The sequence below is a fragment of the Apis mellifera genome, linkage group LG1 (genome assembly GCF_003254395.2).
Source record: "Apis mellifera strain DH4 linkage group LG1, Amel_HAv3.1, whole genome shotgun sequence".
NCBI classification, from domain to species: domain Eukaryota; kingdom Metazoa; phylum Arthropoda; class Insecta; order Hymenoptera; family Apidae; genus Apis; species Apis mellifera.
Genome location: NC_037638.1, coordinates 20,132,996 through 20,148,425, shown reverse-complemented (window position 1 = coordinate 20,148,425; position 15,430 = coordinate 20,132,996). Strand labels below are relative to the sequence as shown.

At 27.1% G+C, this 15,430-nt stretch overlaps 6 protein-coding genes across 11 annotated transcripts in view; 4 read left to right on the top strand and 2 right to left on the bottom strand.

The window, feature by feature from the left end:
* The window catches only part of LOC726148 (hemicentin-1), a 120,008-nt gene extending 118,928 nt beyond the window's left edge, over positions 1-1,080 (bottom strand). Inside the window, exon 1 of one of the 2 annotated variants that reach the window (XM_006571280.3) lies at positions 518-1,080. Coding sequence is in view for 1 of the 2 variants with exons in the window: in XM_003251658.4 (XP_003251706.2) it covers positions 518-575 (58 nt within the window). In the remaining variant the exon portion in view is untranslated. The remainder of the gene's footprint in view (positions 1-517) is intronic. The other variant, XM_003251658.4, reaches the window with a different exon arrangement.
* A 907-nt stretch (positions 1,081-1,987) lies between these two features.
* RCC1 (regulator of chromosome condensation 1) lies at positions 1,988-4,745 on the top strand. 2 transcript variants are annotated; one of them, NM_001205223.1, is made up of 6 exons: positions 1,988-2,158; positions 2,266-2,349; positions 2,699-3,078; positions 3,162-3,528; positions 3,643-3,915; positions 4,015-4,745. In NM_001205223.1, coding segments are annotated over exons 1-6 (1,296 nt in total). In that variant the 5' UTR covers positions 1,988-2,157; the 3' UTR covers positions 4,206-4,745. The 2 variants fall into 2 exon arrangements, with proteins under 2 accessions (NP_001192152.1, XP_006571297.1); XM_006571234.2 differs by having other exon boundaries at positions 2,051-2,158; positions 2,588-3,078; positions 4,015-4,538.
* Positions 4,746-4,840: 95 nt separating this feature from the next.
* Positions 4,841-5,786, bottom strand: LOC726061 (mitochondrial import inner membrane translocase subunit Tim10). Of its 3 annotated transcripts, none has more exons than XM_003251660.4 (2): positions 5,620-5,786; positions 4,841-5,313 (listed from the first exon to the last, which is right to left on the bottom strand). In XM_003251660.4, exon 2 carries the CDS (start codon positions 5,142-5,144, stop codon positions 4,869-4,871), a length of 276 nt encoding a protein of 91 aa, XP_003251708.1. In that variant the 5' UTR covers positions 5,145-5,313; positions 5,620-5,786; the 3' UTR covers positions 4,841-4,868. The 3 variants fall into 3 exon arrangements, with proteins under 3 accessions (XP_003251708.1, XP_006571340.1, XP_003251707.1); XM_006571277.3 differs by having other exon boundaries at positions 5,528-5,784; XM_003251659.4 differs by having other exon boundaries at positions 5,524-5,778.
* Positions 5,787-7,560: 1,774 nt separating this feature from the next.
* LOC726034 (G patch domain and ankyrin repeat-containing protein 1 homolog) lies at positions 7,561-9,505 on the top strand. The gene is made up of 3 exons (XM_001120239.5): positions 7,561-8,748; positions 8,981-9,209; positions 9,287-9,505. The coding sequence occupies exons 1-3, from the start codon at positions 7,615-7,617 to the stop codon at positions 9,454-9,456; spliced, it is 1,533 nt and encodes a 510-aa protein (XP_001120239.3). The 5' UTR covers positions 7,561-7,614; the 3' UTR covers positions 9,457-9,505.
* A 661-nt stretch (positions 9,506-10,166) lies between these two features.
* On the top strand, positions 10,167-12,630 carry LOC551622 (protein misato). Of its 2 annotated transcripts, XM_006571276.3 has the most exons (6): positions 10,167-10,291; positions 10,627-10,726; positions 10,816-10,896; positions 10,984-11,433; positions 11,502-12,318; positions 12,398-12,630. In XM_006571276.3, exons 2-6 carry the CDS (start codon positions 10,649-10,651, stop codon positions 12,604-12,606), a joined length of 1,635 nt encoding a protein of 544 aa, XP_006571339.2. In that variant the 5' UTR covers positions 10,167-10,291; positions 10,627-10,648; the 3' UTR covers positions 12,607-12,630. The 2 variants fall into 2 exon arrangements, with proteins under 2 accessions (XP_006571339.2, XP_006571338.2); XM_006571275.3 differs by having other exon boundaries at positions 10,254-10,726.
* On the top strand, positions 12,626-14,305 carry LOC102655034 (calcium and integrin-binding family member 3). Its single transcript, XM_006571273.3, has 4 exons — positions 12,626-13,058; positions 13,124-13,244; positions 13,346-13,523; positions 13,844-14,305. The coding sequence occupies exons 1-4, from the start codon at positions 12,973-12,975 to the stop codon at positions 14,059-14,061; spliced, it is 603 nt and encodes a 200-aa protein (XP_006571336.1). The 5' UTR covers positions 12,626-12,972; the 3' UTR covers positions 14,062-14,305.
* Positions 14,306-15,430: the final 1,125 nt, after the last annotated feature.

Sequence of the window (15,430 nt, the reverse complement as noted above, 5' to 3'; positions counted from 1 at the left end):
CTTCTCCCCCGACAATAGTATTGTACTTGTTAAAAGCACGTGTAAACTTGGCAAAACGATGCTCACTTTCTTGCATTTGAGAAACCACTTAGTCTGATTGAGAAAGCGGCGACTTGCTCCCCGATGCATGATCGAGTCTAATCGATTCGATTAGAGAGAGACGAGCTCCGAATAGATCTTGTGAAACGGGCTAAGCTTTTTCGCGGAAAAGATTTAAGGAAGGGAATTGCGTTTTACAAAAGATCAACTTGCTTTGATCGAAGTAAAGAAAAATTTTCGTATTCGCATAGTACACTTGCGATTTGAATATATTTACACCGAGGGTAGCAATGAAAAAAATAAATATAAAGGCAAATTTTCGTGTAATAATATAAAAGATATTTAAAACAATTGTTGAGTTACAAAATTTACTTGGTAACATTCGAAACAAGGATAAAAGAAAATAGAAAGGAAAGAAAGAAAGAAAGATTTCAGCTGGAACGATGGGACGATGAAAAAGGAACGTTTTCAAACTTACCGCCAAGAAGGATATGCACAAGAAGCGGAAGAAATCTGTATTGGCGCACTTTCGTCATGATTCTTGATCTTTCTACATGAACTGCTCTTCTTATCGCAGAACTCTCGATCTCAAACTGATGCAATTTGTTCGTTCCTTCGAACGTGGTCCAAATGTAAACACAAACCCGCGAATTTCAAAAGTTCCTTCGATTACGAGCAAACATGTTATATGAATAATCGAATAATGGAATATCTTTCTTTTTAAAAGAAAAGAATAAATGACGACGAAGTTCGAATGAAAGGGAACACGGAAACGGTGAATCGTCGAGTCGAAAGAGTTCGAACGGAAAACACCGTTCGACAGACAAAGTCCACGAGAAGTTGCGCGGACGAAGTCTCGGCTTCGACTGGCGCGCACCAACGTATCTGACCCCTCTGATAACCGGCCAGCCCCCTCTGGTTCAAATTCATCCCCTTCCCTCTTCACCCTGTCTGACTCCATCTCTCGTCGACTGTCTACGAGACATATCGTGGATCAAAAGGGACCAACTTGGACGAGGTACCCCCTTTGCTCTTTTTAATTTGCATGAATCGTATCGCATTCTTAATAAGGAATAAATTGAGGACATCGAATAATTCGAAGCGTGCATCGAAATCGTCGTTGTGATTGAATAAATTTGAAACGCCGTAGTAAAACGCATGAGAGAAATCATTGCACGTTTGTATAATAGAGCTTTTTAGTTATTCCATTTCCTTCCAATAATATTTCCACTCTTCCATTCCCTTCGAATCAAATGTTCACTCATAGAGTTGAATTAACACATAGAGTTTTTTTATTTCACTTTTATTTTTCTCTTTTTTTTTTTTACGTTTCATGATATTATCGACAAAATTTTATTTAAAAATATTTGATCCATACTGCCAAATCCGCAAACATTCCTGGAAAGAATAAGACAATAAGAAGTATGATACAACAATAAAACTATGATAAGCAATTTGACGTAACGGAAAAATATTATAATTAGACTTTTATAATGAACTATATACTTTTATATTGTATATTATAACTTTTATATAATAACAAAGAAAATAAGTTTTTACTTGTTTTACATATTTTATATATTTTAATATCCATAAATTAGATCTTGGATGATTCGATAATAAAAAATTATTGTAATTTTCTAAACATAATATATCATCACTGGAAATATGTATAGTAATAAATAAAAATTAAAATACTTTTTATGATTATTATGATTATTATATTTATGATTGTTACATATATGTATACGTAAATACTATTAAATATCATCATAACTGGCTTAAAATAATCTGTTCTTCTTATTGACAATTAAATGCTTGTCGCAATTTAAAGAATCCCAAATAAACCGGATCAAAATGTGCACATACGTATTAAATAGTCAAAAAGGAAGGGATAAAATTTCCGTTAGGAGAATTATGTTTTGTATATCGGAAGTGAAGTCTATAGTTGAAAATCAGCCGACGATAATAACGTGACGCGTTTTCTGTGTAAGCCAGACGTTAGCGCCTCTCGTGAGTTGCGCAACAGTCGCGAGGTCAGCATCATTGTAACTTTTGGCGCCAATTGACTACAAGGCGCTATATATTCCATTTACAAAACAATTATATTAAAAAAGTAGTACGTATATAAGTGGCGATATTAAAATCGCTTATTTATCCATACGTGACAGTCATAAAAAGAGTTTTATACACATATTTGTAAACATAACCTTGGTATACTTTTAGTGCCGCCAAGGAAAGCAACAAAACGGCCAGCTCACAATTCTGCAAAAGGCCCACGAGAGCCAAAACAGATAAGGAAAAAACAAGGTAAATTATTATTTCGTTAGTATTAAGTTATTTTTTACAATTTATTTTTAGCGTCGAAAAATATATTAGCCCAGAAAAATTTGATCGAAATATATAACCGCGAAGCACATGGATATGTTTAGACAATGTGTTTCACGATCGATAATTATTGCTTTCTTTTAATTGGTAGTTAGAAATAAATTAGTATTTTTTAGATAAAAAATTTCGTGAAACCGTCGTAATAATTTTTCTGTTATAGTGCCGCGAATATTACGTGTCCTGCGGCAAATGTGGATCGGCACAAACATAATTGTACCTCTCTAAACCAAATACCATAAAATAGTACTAGACATTTGCATGCATTTCACAGAATTAGTTGTGAAACCTGATTTACGACAATCTGCGACTGGCGGCGTATTATTAGTATTTGGACAAGGCGATGTTGGACAACTAGGTTTAGGAGAAGAAGTTGTTGAAAAAACACGACCAGCAGTTGTACCTGGATATCAAGATATAATATCTGTAGCAGCTGGTGGTATGCACAATGTGTGCCTAAGACAAACCGGAGAAGTATTAACATTTGGATGCAATGACGAAGGAGCATTGGGACGAGATACATCTAAAGATGGTTCTGAAACTGAACCAGGTTCCGTTGAATTACCAAATAAAGCTATTCAAGTGACAGCTGGAGATTCTCATAGTGCTGCTTTATTAGAAGATGGACGAGTTTTTGCGTGGGGCTCTTTTAGGGTATAATTTTTCTTTACATTTTATATATAAATTTTCTTATATTATTAATTGCATTGATGTTAACAAAATTATATTTCTTCCAGGATTCTCATGGTACTATGGGTCTAACATTAAAAGGAAATGAACGATTTCCAATAGAAATACTGCCTAATGTAAACGTAGTTAAAATAGCATCTGGTGCTGATCATTTAGTGTTACTTGATAAAAATGGACATGTATATACATGCGGTTGTGGAGAACAAGGTCAATTGGGACGAGTAGCTGCCAGAACAGCTAGTAGAAATACCCGTCATGGTATGGGTCCTTTATTAACTCCTGGTTTAGTTGAATTTAAAGTTACTAAGAAATTAGAATTTGATGACATTTGGGCTGGAACATATTGTACATTTGCTAAAGAATATCAAAAGGGAGATATATATGTATTTGGATTAAATAATTATTATCAAATTGGTAAGTTAAAATTAATAAATAAAAACTAAATTAATAAATAAAAGTGCATAAAAATTCGTGATTCTTTTAAAAAATTATAAAAATTATAAAAATAATTCCAAATAACAATTTTAGGCTTAAAAGATCCTGTAACTCATTTTCATCCACAAGTTTCAAAAACATTTAGTGGAAAAGTTTGGAGGCATATTAGCAGTGGGCAACATCATACTATTGCCTTAGATGATTCTGGTCAAGTATTTGTTATGGGCCGTAAAGAATATGGACGTCTTGGACTTGGTTCTAATTGTTTGGATGCAAAAGAATTAACACTAGTTCCTAATTTAAGTTCCTTTAAATGTATTGATGTTGCAGCAGGCAGTGCCCAATCTTTTGCTGTCACTGAATTAGGTAGTATTCTTTTGCTAACATCATTTTTCTTTAATACATTATTTATTTTTATATTATTATATTGATAAATATATGCTATTTTTATCTTTGTATGTATAGGAGATTTATATTCGTGGGGTATGGGTTCAAGTGGCCAGCTAGGTACGGGAGAAGAAGAGGATGTTGAAGAACCTACACTAGTCAAAGGAAAACAATTGGAAGGAAAAACAGTAGTACGAGTCGCGGGTGGAGGTCAACATACATTAACATTAGCAACAATCCATCCAATGAAAGAAAAAACAGCTGGTTAATATTAAATGACTTGTTAGATATAAATTTAAAGTGTTTCATATATGTGATAATAATTTGGACAACGAAGGGAAAAAAAGGAATTAATGATTTCTATTCTCCTTGAACAAAAATTACATTGAAGGAGAAACTAACAAATAACAAAACTAATTCTGAAGATGTATCGTAATTTCAATAGTAAGACGATACTTATATTTGTACATAATTTTTTTGTGCTAAAAAAAATTGCATCATTGTGTTTATATAATTAATATATCGACTGATTTTTTGATTGCATTGTTATTTTTTCTACTTGATTGTATTATGATGAAATAAAACACTTTTCTACTTGTGAATTATATATTATTAAAAAAATGTATCTTTGTTATATAGACCTGAATTAAGTTTTATTACTTATATTAATGTTTCAAAATATTAAGTATTTAATTAATTCTGAATCATATTTAAATTTTATTCATATTGTATAATTAAATACAGAATAAAGATGTTATTATAATTTATTCTATGTTTTTAAAAATTGTTTAATCTTATAATAAATATAATTGATGTAATTACTAATTATCCTTAGGAAAGATTGAAATTTTAAAAAAATTTTTTAGATTAGATAGAATGAATAAAAATAAAATTACCATTAATATCTCTCTTAATAAACTATTTTATTTTGTTTAACTTAATTTTGGTTGTTCTACAATTTTGCCTTCTTGCAAAGAAATTTGTTGTAATTTTTTTCCAATACGTTCTTGTACATCCAAGTATTTAGCAATACAACGATCAAGACATACAGATTCACCTTTACTTAATTCTGAACTAGTATACTTTGGTGGAATACACTTTCTATGACATGCTGCTGTCATACGATGAAACATATCAGTCATCATTTCTATTTCTATGTCTCGTACTAACTTCAATTGTTCTTCACTAAATTGAGGTAATCCAGCCATTTTTCAGACAATTATCAATTATTATTTTACAGTTATTTAAATGCACAAATAAGTCTAATTATTATTAGAAATCTGGAACTGTCTCGTTTTCATATTTTTATATCTTTTTGCATTTATATTTTTTCTTGCTTTTGAAAAAGCATATACTCCTATTCCAGCAGATATAAACCTGTAAAAAGAGATTATTTACTTACTAAATTCAAAATCAGATTAAATATATAATATTAATGATAACAATTATATATTATTAAATATAAAAAAACATAAATTTACTAAATTTTAAATAAAAATACAAGTACATGATCCTTATGTAAAAAGTTAACCACAAAAAACGGCTATTACGACAGAACAGCGATTGAAATATCTTATATTTACATACCTACCATCCAATCGCTATCTTCGTACAATTTTGTAAAGCCATTCTTTTTTAAATGTCATAAAATATCTCTATAATAAAAATTAATTGTTTATATACCTGTACATTCATTCATATAACTTTGTGACCACGCTATTATGCGATCATGTGACTAAGTAAAATACGATCATGTAATTTTTACCATAGATAACGTAGAACATAGATCTAACATTACATATTATGAAACATATTATGAAACACTGAATTAAAAAAATTTAATAAAATGTATGTCAGATAACTTTTTAATTTACTTTCCATGTATAAAATAAAAAAAGAATAAATATGTATGATGTAATATAATAAAATAAAAATATAAAAATAAAAGTTACATATTAATTAAAATTATAATTAAATTGAAAAAATTATTTGAAATAATAATTTACATTAATTATTTTTAACCAATAGCGAATAAAACAATTTCAACTCTTGATGAGAAGATTTATTTAACGTTACGTGCACAACGTAATAAATTAATACAATTAAATATTATTATTATTACTTGTTTAATAAAATTATTTAAGTTTTTGATCAATAAATCAGTAAAAAAAAAATTATTAAAATTAATTAAATATCGGAGTGAGCGCGTAAATTTTATTGAACAAGTATAGATAAACAGAATAAATAAACGGAAGTTAGAAATAGAAAGAAAATTGTGAAATCGCCATCTTTAGAATGCCGCAAATGAAACTAAACAAGAAAAAAGTAAATAGTAGAAAAGCAAATAGATAGAATAAAAATTAATCTTCAATACCAACTCTTGAATGTTAAAAATATTTTTCCAGAAATATTGAAAAGATGGCATTAATCCTTAATTCTTATTATATTTTATTCTGCTTAAATGTCTTTAATATTTAAGAGATAGCGTTGATAGTTAATTCTTTTTTATTTCTATTATTTGTTTTTACGATTTGTTTTTTTTATTTATATTAATTTTATTTACGACACTCTAAAAATGGCATTGATTCCATAATTTTTAACCTTTTTTTTTTATTATTTATTTTTCTTATATTAGATTTATATTATAAAATTTATGTATTCAAAACATGATCCCAATATTTGATTAATTTTATTGTTTCCTTTTCATCAAATTTTAAATTTTTTACTTTCTATTTTTATTACATACAATATCACTAATATTTATAATTGTAAAAGTACAATATAAATAAATTTAATATTATAGTATCATATTTAAATCTATTTTTATGAAAAAATTTTACAAATTGATATTATTTTCATTAAGTTGTAATTAAAAGTACAAAGATAATTTTATTTGTACCATGAATACAACTCATTATGAACAACTCATAATCAAAAAATTTATAACTACAATTCAATATATATAATATGTACAGAGTATACATACAATGCATAGAGATATTTATCAAAAGATGTATTAAAGAAATTATATTTAAAATCTATTTATATATATTATATAATATATTAACTTTTATGATTAAATGTAATTTTTACATTTAAAAAATGGCGTACCAAACATTCTGTCTTTTTACGAAATTGATATTTCAGAATATAAAAAATAAAATTCTATTAAATGTTTATCTTATATTTCATTAAATAATTTATTTTATTCCTTGTTCATGATATTAATATTATTATTAATTCCAGTAACAAGAAAATTAAATAGGAATGTTCTGAAAATTTTACAAAGGTTTTTCGTTTCTATATATTTCGATATATATGGAAAAAGATTGAACATCGAAGCATTCTATTGGTTATTTCTTATAGTAGTGCTATGTTATTAAATCGATAAAGTTAGAAACAATATCGAAAAAGTTAAAAAACTTTAAAGTCTCTAAAACGTAGAAGAAATGTATTAAATGATAAATTTATTTTGTGTCTCATTAATTTGAAATTTTAATGAAACAGATTAATTGATAATAAAAATACTATTGATTTACTTATTTGCTTACAGTGATTATGAAGGTAATTGGTGTTTAATTAAAAAAATTAATTTATTTTATAATATCTTTATAAATAGTGTGTAATACTATATATTAATTTTAATATATAAAAATTAAAGTTAAACATTAATGTGAAATGTTAAAACAAAACAATTTTTTTACTCATAACATCGATATAACATGGAAAACGTTCGTTCGAGAAACTTGTGATACTATTCCAACAATATTTATTGAAAAGAAAGATCATTGCTTGCGTTTCAAAGGAGATGAAGCAAAGAAGGCATATGAAGAAATTATATCCGAACAAAGTGATACGACTTTACAATCTGAACATAAACATAAATTAAAAACGTTTAATAATCGCAATTCAATATCAAAACCGTTTTCGTCGAATGAAAAAAAGAAGAATCAGTTTACTAAGGAAAAAGTGACAATTAATGCAATATTAAAAGCAGTAGAACAAAAAGACTTAAAATTTTTATCAAAATATGTAACATGGGAAAATGTTAATTTGACTGATGATTTTGGATGGACTCCTCTCATGTCAGCTGCATATTGTGGTCATTTGGATATCATAGAATTTTTATTAAACCTTGGTGCCAATAAAAAAGCCAAAGAAAAATCTGGTCTTACTGCGGCACAATTGGCATTAAAAAAAAATTATTTGAATATAGTTGCATTGCTTAAGAAAAAATCAGAATCTATATCTAACAAAACATTACAAGAAAGAGATTCAGAAAATGATTCAGAAAAAAATGCAGACACTTTATTACAGATAAAATCTGAATCTGTAGGACTTTTGAAAAATTATAAAGACAATGTACACAAAGATAATGATAATATAGAGGAAAAATTCAATGAAGGATTTTATTGTAAAATTTGCAAGACTAATTTTTACCAAACAACTTGGAAGAAACATGAAACATCTACACTTCATATTTTCAATAGTAAACCAAAATTAAAAAATACAATGTATGGGATATCAAAACAAAATAAAGGTTATAAGATATTATTAAATTGTGGATGGGATGAACAAGGTGGTCTTGGCCCTACAGGAAAAGGAATAAAATATCCTATTAAAACTTGTTTAAAATCTGATAGAAAAGGATTAGGACAATGTAATGAAAAAGAATATAGAGTGACTCATTTTAAACCTAAAGATCCTGCAGCAGTTAGTGATTTTAGAACATTTAAGCAAAAATGTTTGAAGAAGAAAGATAGAGAAAAGTTACTTGATAGGGAAGTTAGAAGAGAGAAAGCATTACGTATTGCTTTATCTTAAAATAATACATAAATGATTAATATTTCATAATATTTCTAAGACTGAATAGAATGTAATTTTGATTTTTTATTGTTTTTTAAATGTTTTTTTCTTTTATTACCATTCAGTTTAAGAATTATAACATTATTAATTAATTATAAAAATATTTACAGAAACATTTTATCATATAATACAATAATATTTATAATATATAAATAATTAATTATAATTTTTGTTGTAGATGAAATTTGATCAGCAGAAAGCTTTAAAACATATACAAGAAGTGGAAGAAAAAGCAGGTGAGATTCTTACTGATCGACAAGAAATAATTGCTTTGGATAAAAGAAGAAATAATGATAGAGTTGGAATGAGGGCATTGCAGAAAGAGAATTGCGAGAAAATTTGGTTAACTATTGGACCATTATTACTTAAAATGCCATCCAAAATTGCAGAAGAATTACTTATTAAAGGTATTTTTATTTATTATTTTTCTTTTACAATAGAAAGTGAATAAAAATTAATTATATATTTTTTTTTCATATTACAGATCAAAAAGAATGTGACATAGAAATTAATAAATTAAGAAGTAATTTAAAAGTTAAAGTGAATGAATTAAGAGATTTAGAACTTAATCCATCTGTTCCAGGTTTAATGTTGCAACCTATGTCTTATAAAGAAATGTCAGCAATAAAACAAAATTTGGGTCAAAATTCTTAAATATATCTAAGATTTAGAATAAGATATTATTAGGAATAATATAATAATATATATATATATATATGTTATATAATATAATATTATAAAAATATATATTAAATTATAAAATTAAAATTAATAATTATATATTATTATTATGTACTAAGTAATTTTGATAATTTATCTAAATTATTTTTTTTCCATAACATTTAACATTATAATATATATGTGTATCAATATTGATTTTATTAGTTAATTTTTTTTAATATAAATATAAATATAAAAATATAAATGATTATATTTATTATCAATCTGTCTTTTAACCCAATTTCTAATCCAATTTGAATTATATAAATTTATCATATTTTTTTATAAATTTTTTTTACACAATTTAAAAATTTATTATAGAAACATTTTAACATTTGATGATGAATTAAATAAAATAAAAATAAATAAAAATCTAAATTTTAGAATATTTACGTATATTTATAAAATTATCAAAATTATTAAAATTTATAATATATGAATATGAATTATCTATATATTATATTTTAAATTTAAATTTATATTTTTATATTTTGTATTTTCATTTTATCACATATAATATTTTTTATATTCTAAATAACACTATCTACCATTTCAACTTTATCACATTAATTTACTTACCATATTACGATTATCAGATTAATTTATTATTTATTCAGAAAAAAATCATTTTGTTTCAAAAAATAAATTTTTCTCATTAAATTTTGATTTAAATATACAATACAGTTTTTGAAACTTAACCTTATTTTTTATAATTCTTTGTTCGGTATAACACGATTTTGCATGACGCAGCATATATTTAAGAATTTAAGTATGTATTATTTTAAATCCTTTGGAAAATGTTATGTATTTATCATATATCATTATAACATTATATATAATATATTTTACCATGAAATATAAATACATATTAGTAATAAATATGGAAGCAAATTTAGACATCTTTTAGACAACAGAAACGTACTTAATAATTTTTAGTGAAACTGAATTAACTTATTTTGAATTTAATACATTTTATAATCTAAGAAATTATAATATTTTGTTAATAATATATATATTTATGTATAAATTGTATGAAATAATAAATTCGTAATATTATACACGTGTATTTCGTGTATATTTTCAATTAATCATATAAAAATTTAGATTGCAACATACATAATATAAAATGACATCTCGAGAAATATTAACTATTCAATTAGGCCATTATTCCAATTTTATTGGTGCTCATTGGTGGAATATACAGGTATTTTCAAATAATATATTAATCATAAAATTATAAGATTATAAAATATAATGTATAATAATTTTTAATCTTTATTTAAATATTTTTAGGAAACTAATTTCTCTTATGATCCTGATAACCCATCAGAAATAAATAATGATGTATTGTATAGAGAGGGTGAAAATTTGAAAGTATAAATATATAGAAATATATTTTAAAAACATAATATAAAATAATATAATATAATTTTTTTCTAATTGAATTATAATTTTTTTCAGAAACAAGTTACTTATACTCCCAGATTACTTCTTATAGATTTGAAAGGAGCATTTGGATATTTAAAAGAAGAAGGCTCTTTGTATGATACTCAATCAAAAGAAGTTCAACAATCCTTATGGGATGATGAAAAAGTGGAGATCTTGAAAGAAGAAACAATTGATAAACCTCAGTTTATTAAAAGTTTAGATGAACCATCTACAACCTCAGATTCAGTATCAACATCATTTAATTTAGAAAATAATATTAATTCATGGGTAGATTATCTAGTACCTAGATTTCATCCTAGAACAGTGAATGTCATTAAACAATATAGACACAATGACACAATGCATCCATTTAATGTTTTTACTTATGGAAGTAATTTATGGAATACGGAACAATTTTCAGATGATTTTTCAGAAAGAATAAGAGCATATGTAGAAGAATGTGATTTAATGCAAGGTTTTCAGGTAAGTAATCATTTGTACTTATGTAGATAATTTATAATATATTATTCTAAAATATTTTGAAATTACAGGTAATTTTAGATTCTGTGGATGGTTTTGCTGGAATTGGGACATCATGTATACAGTATTTAAGAGATGAATATGGAAAAAGTATAATGTCATTTCCATGTATGGACAGTAAAAAATCTGAACCTTCCACATCTAACATGATTAAGATACTTAATACAGCTTTATGTTGGCAACATTTAGGAGAACATGCTTCATTATTTAGTCCACTCTGTTGTGCACAAACTGTTTGGCCAAAAATTGGAGATCCACGAATATTTAACTATTTAACATATAATTCTGAACTAAAATATCATAGCAGTGTACTTTTAGCAACTGCTTTGGATACATTAACTATTAGATATAGACGAAAAGAATATCCAAACGTGGTTTTATCCGATTTATGCGCAGATCTTAACAAAATGGGTAGAAAAGCAGTCGCAACAAGTTTAACTTTACCATTCCCAATGAGTGCAAAAACAGATTTAATCGATGTACTTGATAATTTTGAAGGAAATTTGTGGACAAGTTTAACACCAAATTGTGATATATCAATGGATAAAAATATGCAAAGCATAGTATTACGAGGAATTCCTGAAGAAAGATTAAAACGACCTATTTCTTATGCGATGAAACAAATATCAAAACCAGCATATAGATGTTCTACTGTACATGAAATGATGATGCTTTATTTATCGTGTAATAGTCATGCATCAGCAACATATTTATCAAATATTTCATTACCATTGAACATAAGATTTCCGTATCCAAAGATTTTTAATAATAATATTACTGAAACTGGAGATATTATTGATTGTCCTTGGAGATTATTAGTAGGAACAGGTATGTAAATCATATAAATCATATAAAATCTTTTTTATATTACATTTAATTTATAAATTTTCATCAATTTTTATTTTAGATGTACAATCTGTTCCTGTTATGGCTGGTTTACATAGTGGAAATAATCTTAGTGCAATGTATGAGTCTTTATATAATCAGTTAAGTAGAATAAAGAGTATAAAGAAATTTCATGTATTTACAGACTCTGGTTTGGAAGAAGATGAATTTAATGAGTGTCTTAATCATTTGCTTGATTGTAAAGAAAATTACGAAGATCATTACATTTAAATATTACTAACTTTATTCATATTACATTACATATATTCTTTTATAAAAACCTTAACTCCCTATTATTTTGTATTTCATTTTTATTACATATGTAATTATAATCGTAAACGTATTTTGCAAGAAGAAAATCGACATAACATTAATTAAAAAAAGTAAATGCATATTGTTAATTAAGTTTTTTCCTCAACTTTCTGACTAAAAGGTTCTTAAAACTGGGAGTGCCGAGACACACCCTTATTATTAGATTTCGCATTGAACGTTAGAAGTGCGAAAATTCAGTTGTAAGCTTTAACCGGTAAATGAAACATTGATATAATACGCAGATAAAAAAAAATTATCTATATATCATTATTATTATTAATTAAAATGGGAAATAAAATAGCTACATTTACCGAAGAACAACTAGAAGATTATCAAGATTGCACCTTCTTTACTCGTAAAGAAATCTTAAGGTATATATGTATACATATAATATATACAATTATCGATCTATTCTTACATCCATATATATTTCTAGAATATTTAAACGGTTTCGGGATATGGGAAATCCTGGGACAGTTCCACGATCCATGACACCTCAACAAGCATCGACACTTCGTATACCACTATCTTGTTTAACACGCATACCAGAATTAAAGGTGCTTAGATTAATCTTTTCACACTTATACAATGTTGAATCTGTTTTCAGTTTGAATTTCCCACCATGACATACGATGAATAAAAATTCATAATGTTGTAGGAAAATCCGTTTAGACAACGAATTTCAGAAGTATTTACGAATTGCAAAAATTCGAGCCAATCAACACACGATGAATCAAACGAAGGAATTTGTTTTGAGGAATTCCTTGATATGATGTCAGTTTTTTCGGAGCAGGCACCACGGGATTTGAAAGTCTTTTATGCCTTTAAGATTTATGGTACGAACCGCAATTTAAATCAAACAATAGGACCAATCGTAAGAATTCATATTTATAGCTATTGAATCAGAAATATATACTATATCTAGACACGATATTCGTATTATATGAGAGAATTACTTGCTAGTATTTGTAGAAGTAGTATTTATCGATTTTCTCGCGAATACTTATAATGAATTATAATTACATGTTGTAATTCAATGTAATCATATGTTGGTTTTCAAATGAGTTTCAATTGAACTTGATTTGATTATTGCTCATCAATTATTTTAATTTATTTTTGAATCTTAATGACATTTTATAATTTTTTGTGTGAATAGATTTTGACGAGGATGGAGTATTGGGGATGAGCGATTTAGAATGTACCTGTCGACAATTGGTTCAAGATGGTTTGAATACAGATGAAGTGGCTACTGTATGTCGAAAAATTTTGGAGGAAAGCGACATTGATGGCGATGGTGTTTTATCTTATTTAGAATTCGAACATGTCGTAACGAGGGCCTCGGATTTCATGGCGAATTTTCATATAAGAATTTAATTCTTATAGCTTTCGAAAATAAAAAAATAAAATTTACTGCCAGTTAATGAAAATTCACTTGCTCTTTTTATTTTTTATTATTTATACATATTGTTATTATACATAACATTACATTCTTTTATTCGTGAATTTCAGATGAAGAGATATTTGGAAAAGATCATACATCTTTGATATTTTATGCGTTGTACATGTACTTTAAGTAATAAGTAATAAGTTTTGCAAACTCATGAAGGATAATTATTAACTCCATGAATCTATACAAGCTTAGTGAAGCGCTAGCATATAGTTTCTTGCGAGTAACAGATATACTTTCTTATATGGCTCCATAAGTCGCCCCTGTTGAGCAATAACGAGCAATGCTGACTAAATAACCAGGCCATTCATTTTCACTTCAGACAGAAACCTCCTATAAGTTTGCGAGTCAAGTCTCCAATAACATCTTTTATACGAAGATAATCAAGATTATTACGTTATTCGTGGGATATCAATTCTGAGAATCAAAAATTATTAAGTTATAAGTAATTTAATTTTGCATTAGACGAAGATAGAAAGCGACGAAGAACAATTTCATTATATTTACATCTCGTCTCATTCAACGCAATTAAATTGTTCATAATTTAATGAATGAGTCATAATTATTCTTTATATTTTTGTTCCTGTTCCGATCTAATTTAAAAATATCCCACGATTATATATATTTATATCCTGCAACGAGAAATCAACGAGAAAAAGATCAAGATTTAAAAAAAAAAATAATCGAAACATTATTATTTTATCACGTTAACGAGTAATTTCGTATTCCTAAGAAAAGTGTTGCAAAACAGAGGAAATTACCGGAATAATGATACACGGTCATGTTTGAAACGAAGAAGAAAAAGGAAGTAAGGAAAGACTGTGATTATTGTGCGTCATTCTAAATATAATGTACAGAAAGAGACACACTATCCATCCATTTTCAGTGAAGATGACGATTGTTTTGCACGGTGATGATCCATGTTTAGGGGGTTAGTTTTGTATCTGTAATACGTTACATGGTATCGCGGTTGTTTTAAAAAGCGGTCGAAGTCGAAGATACCGCCCTGTGTGTTACGAAGTTCTCGACCAGTTATAGTCGGCCGCACAGTAACTAACCAAGTCTTGGGACCAAGGCCATCCGGTCACTTCTCATCCTTCTCTCTTCCCCGCTTGCATCCCTGCCGTTCTTCTTGCTGACTTGTCCAGAGGCCCTCGGGGTCCGAGAAAGCCCCCTTGCCTCTTGAGTCCACCGTCGACACCCTCTGCGCATGAGCCCCCTTCCTCACCTCCTCAACTCATTCCTCGCTTCTGCGGTCTCTCTCAGCGGAGGATCACCGCTCTCGGGAGAGTCTCC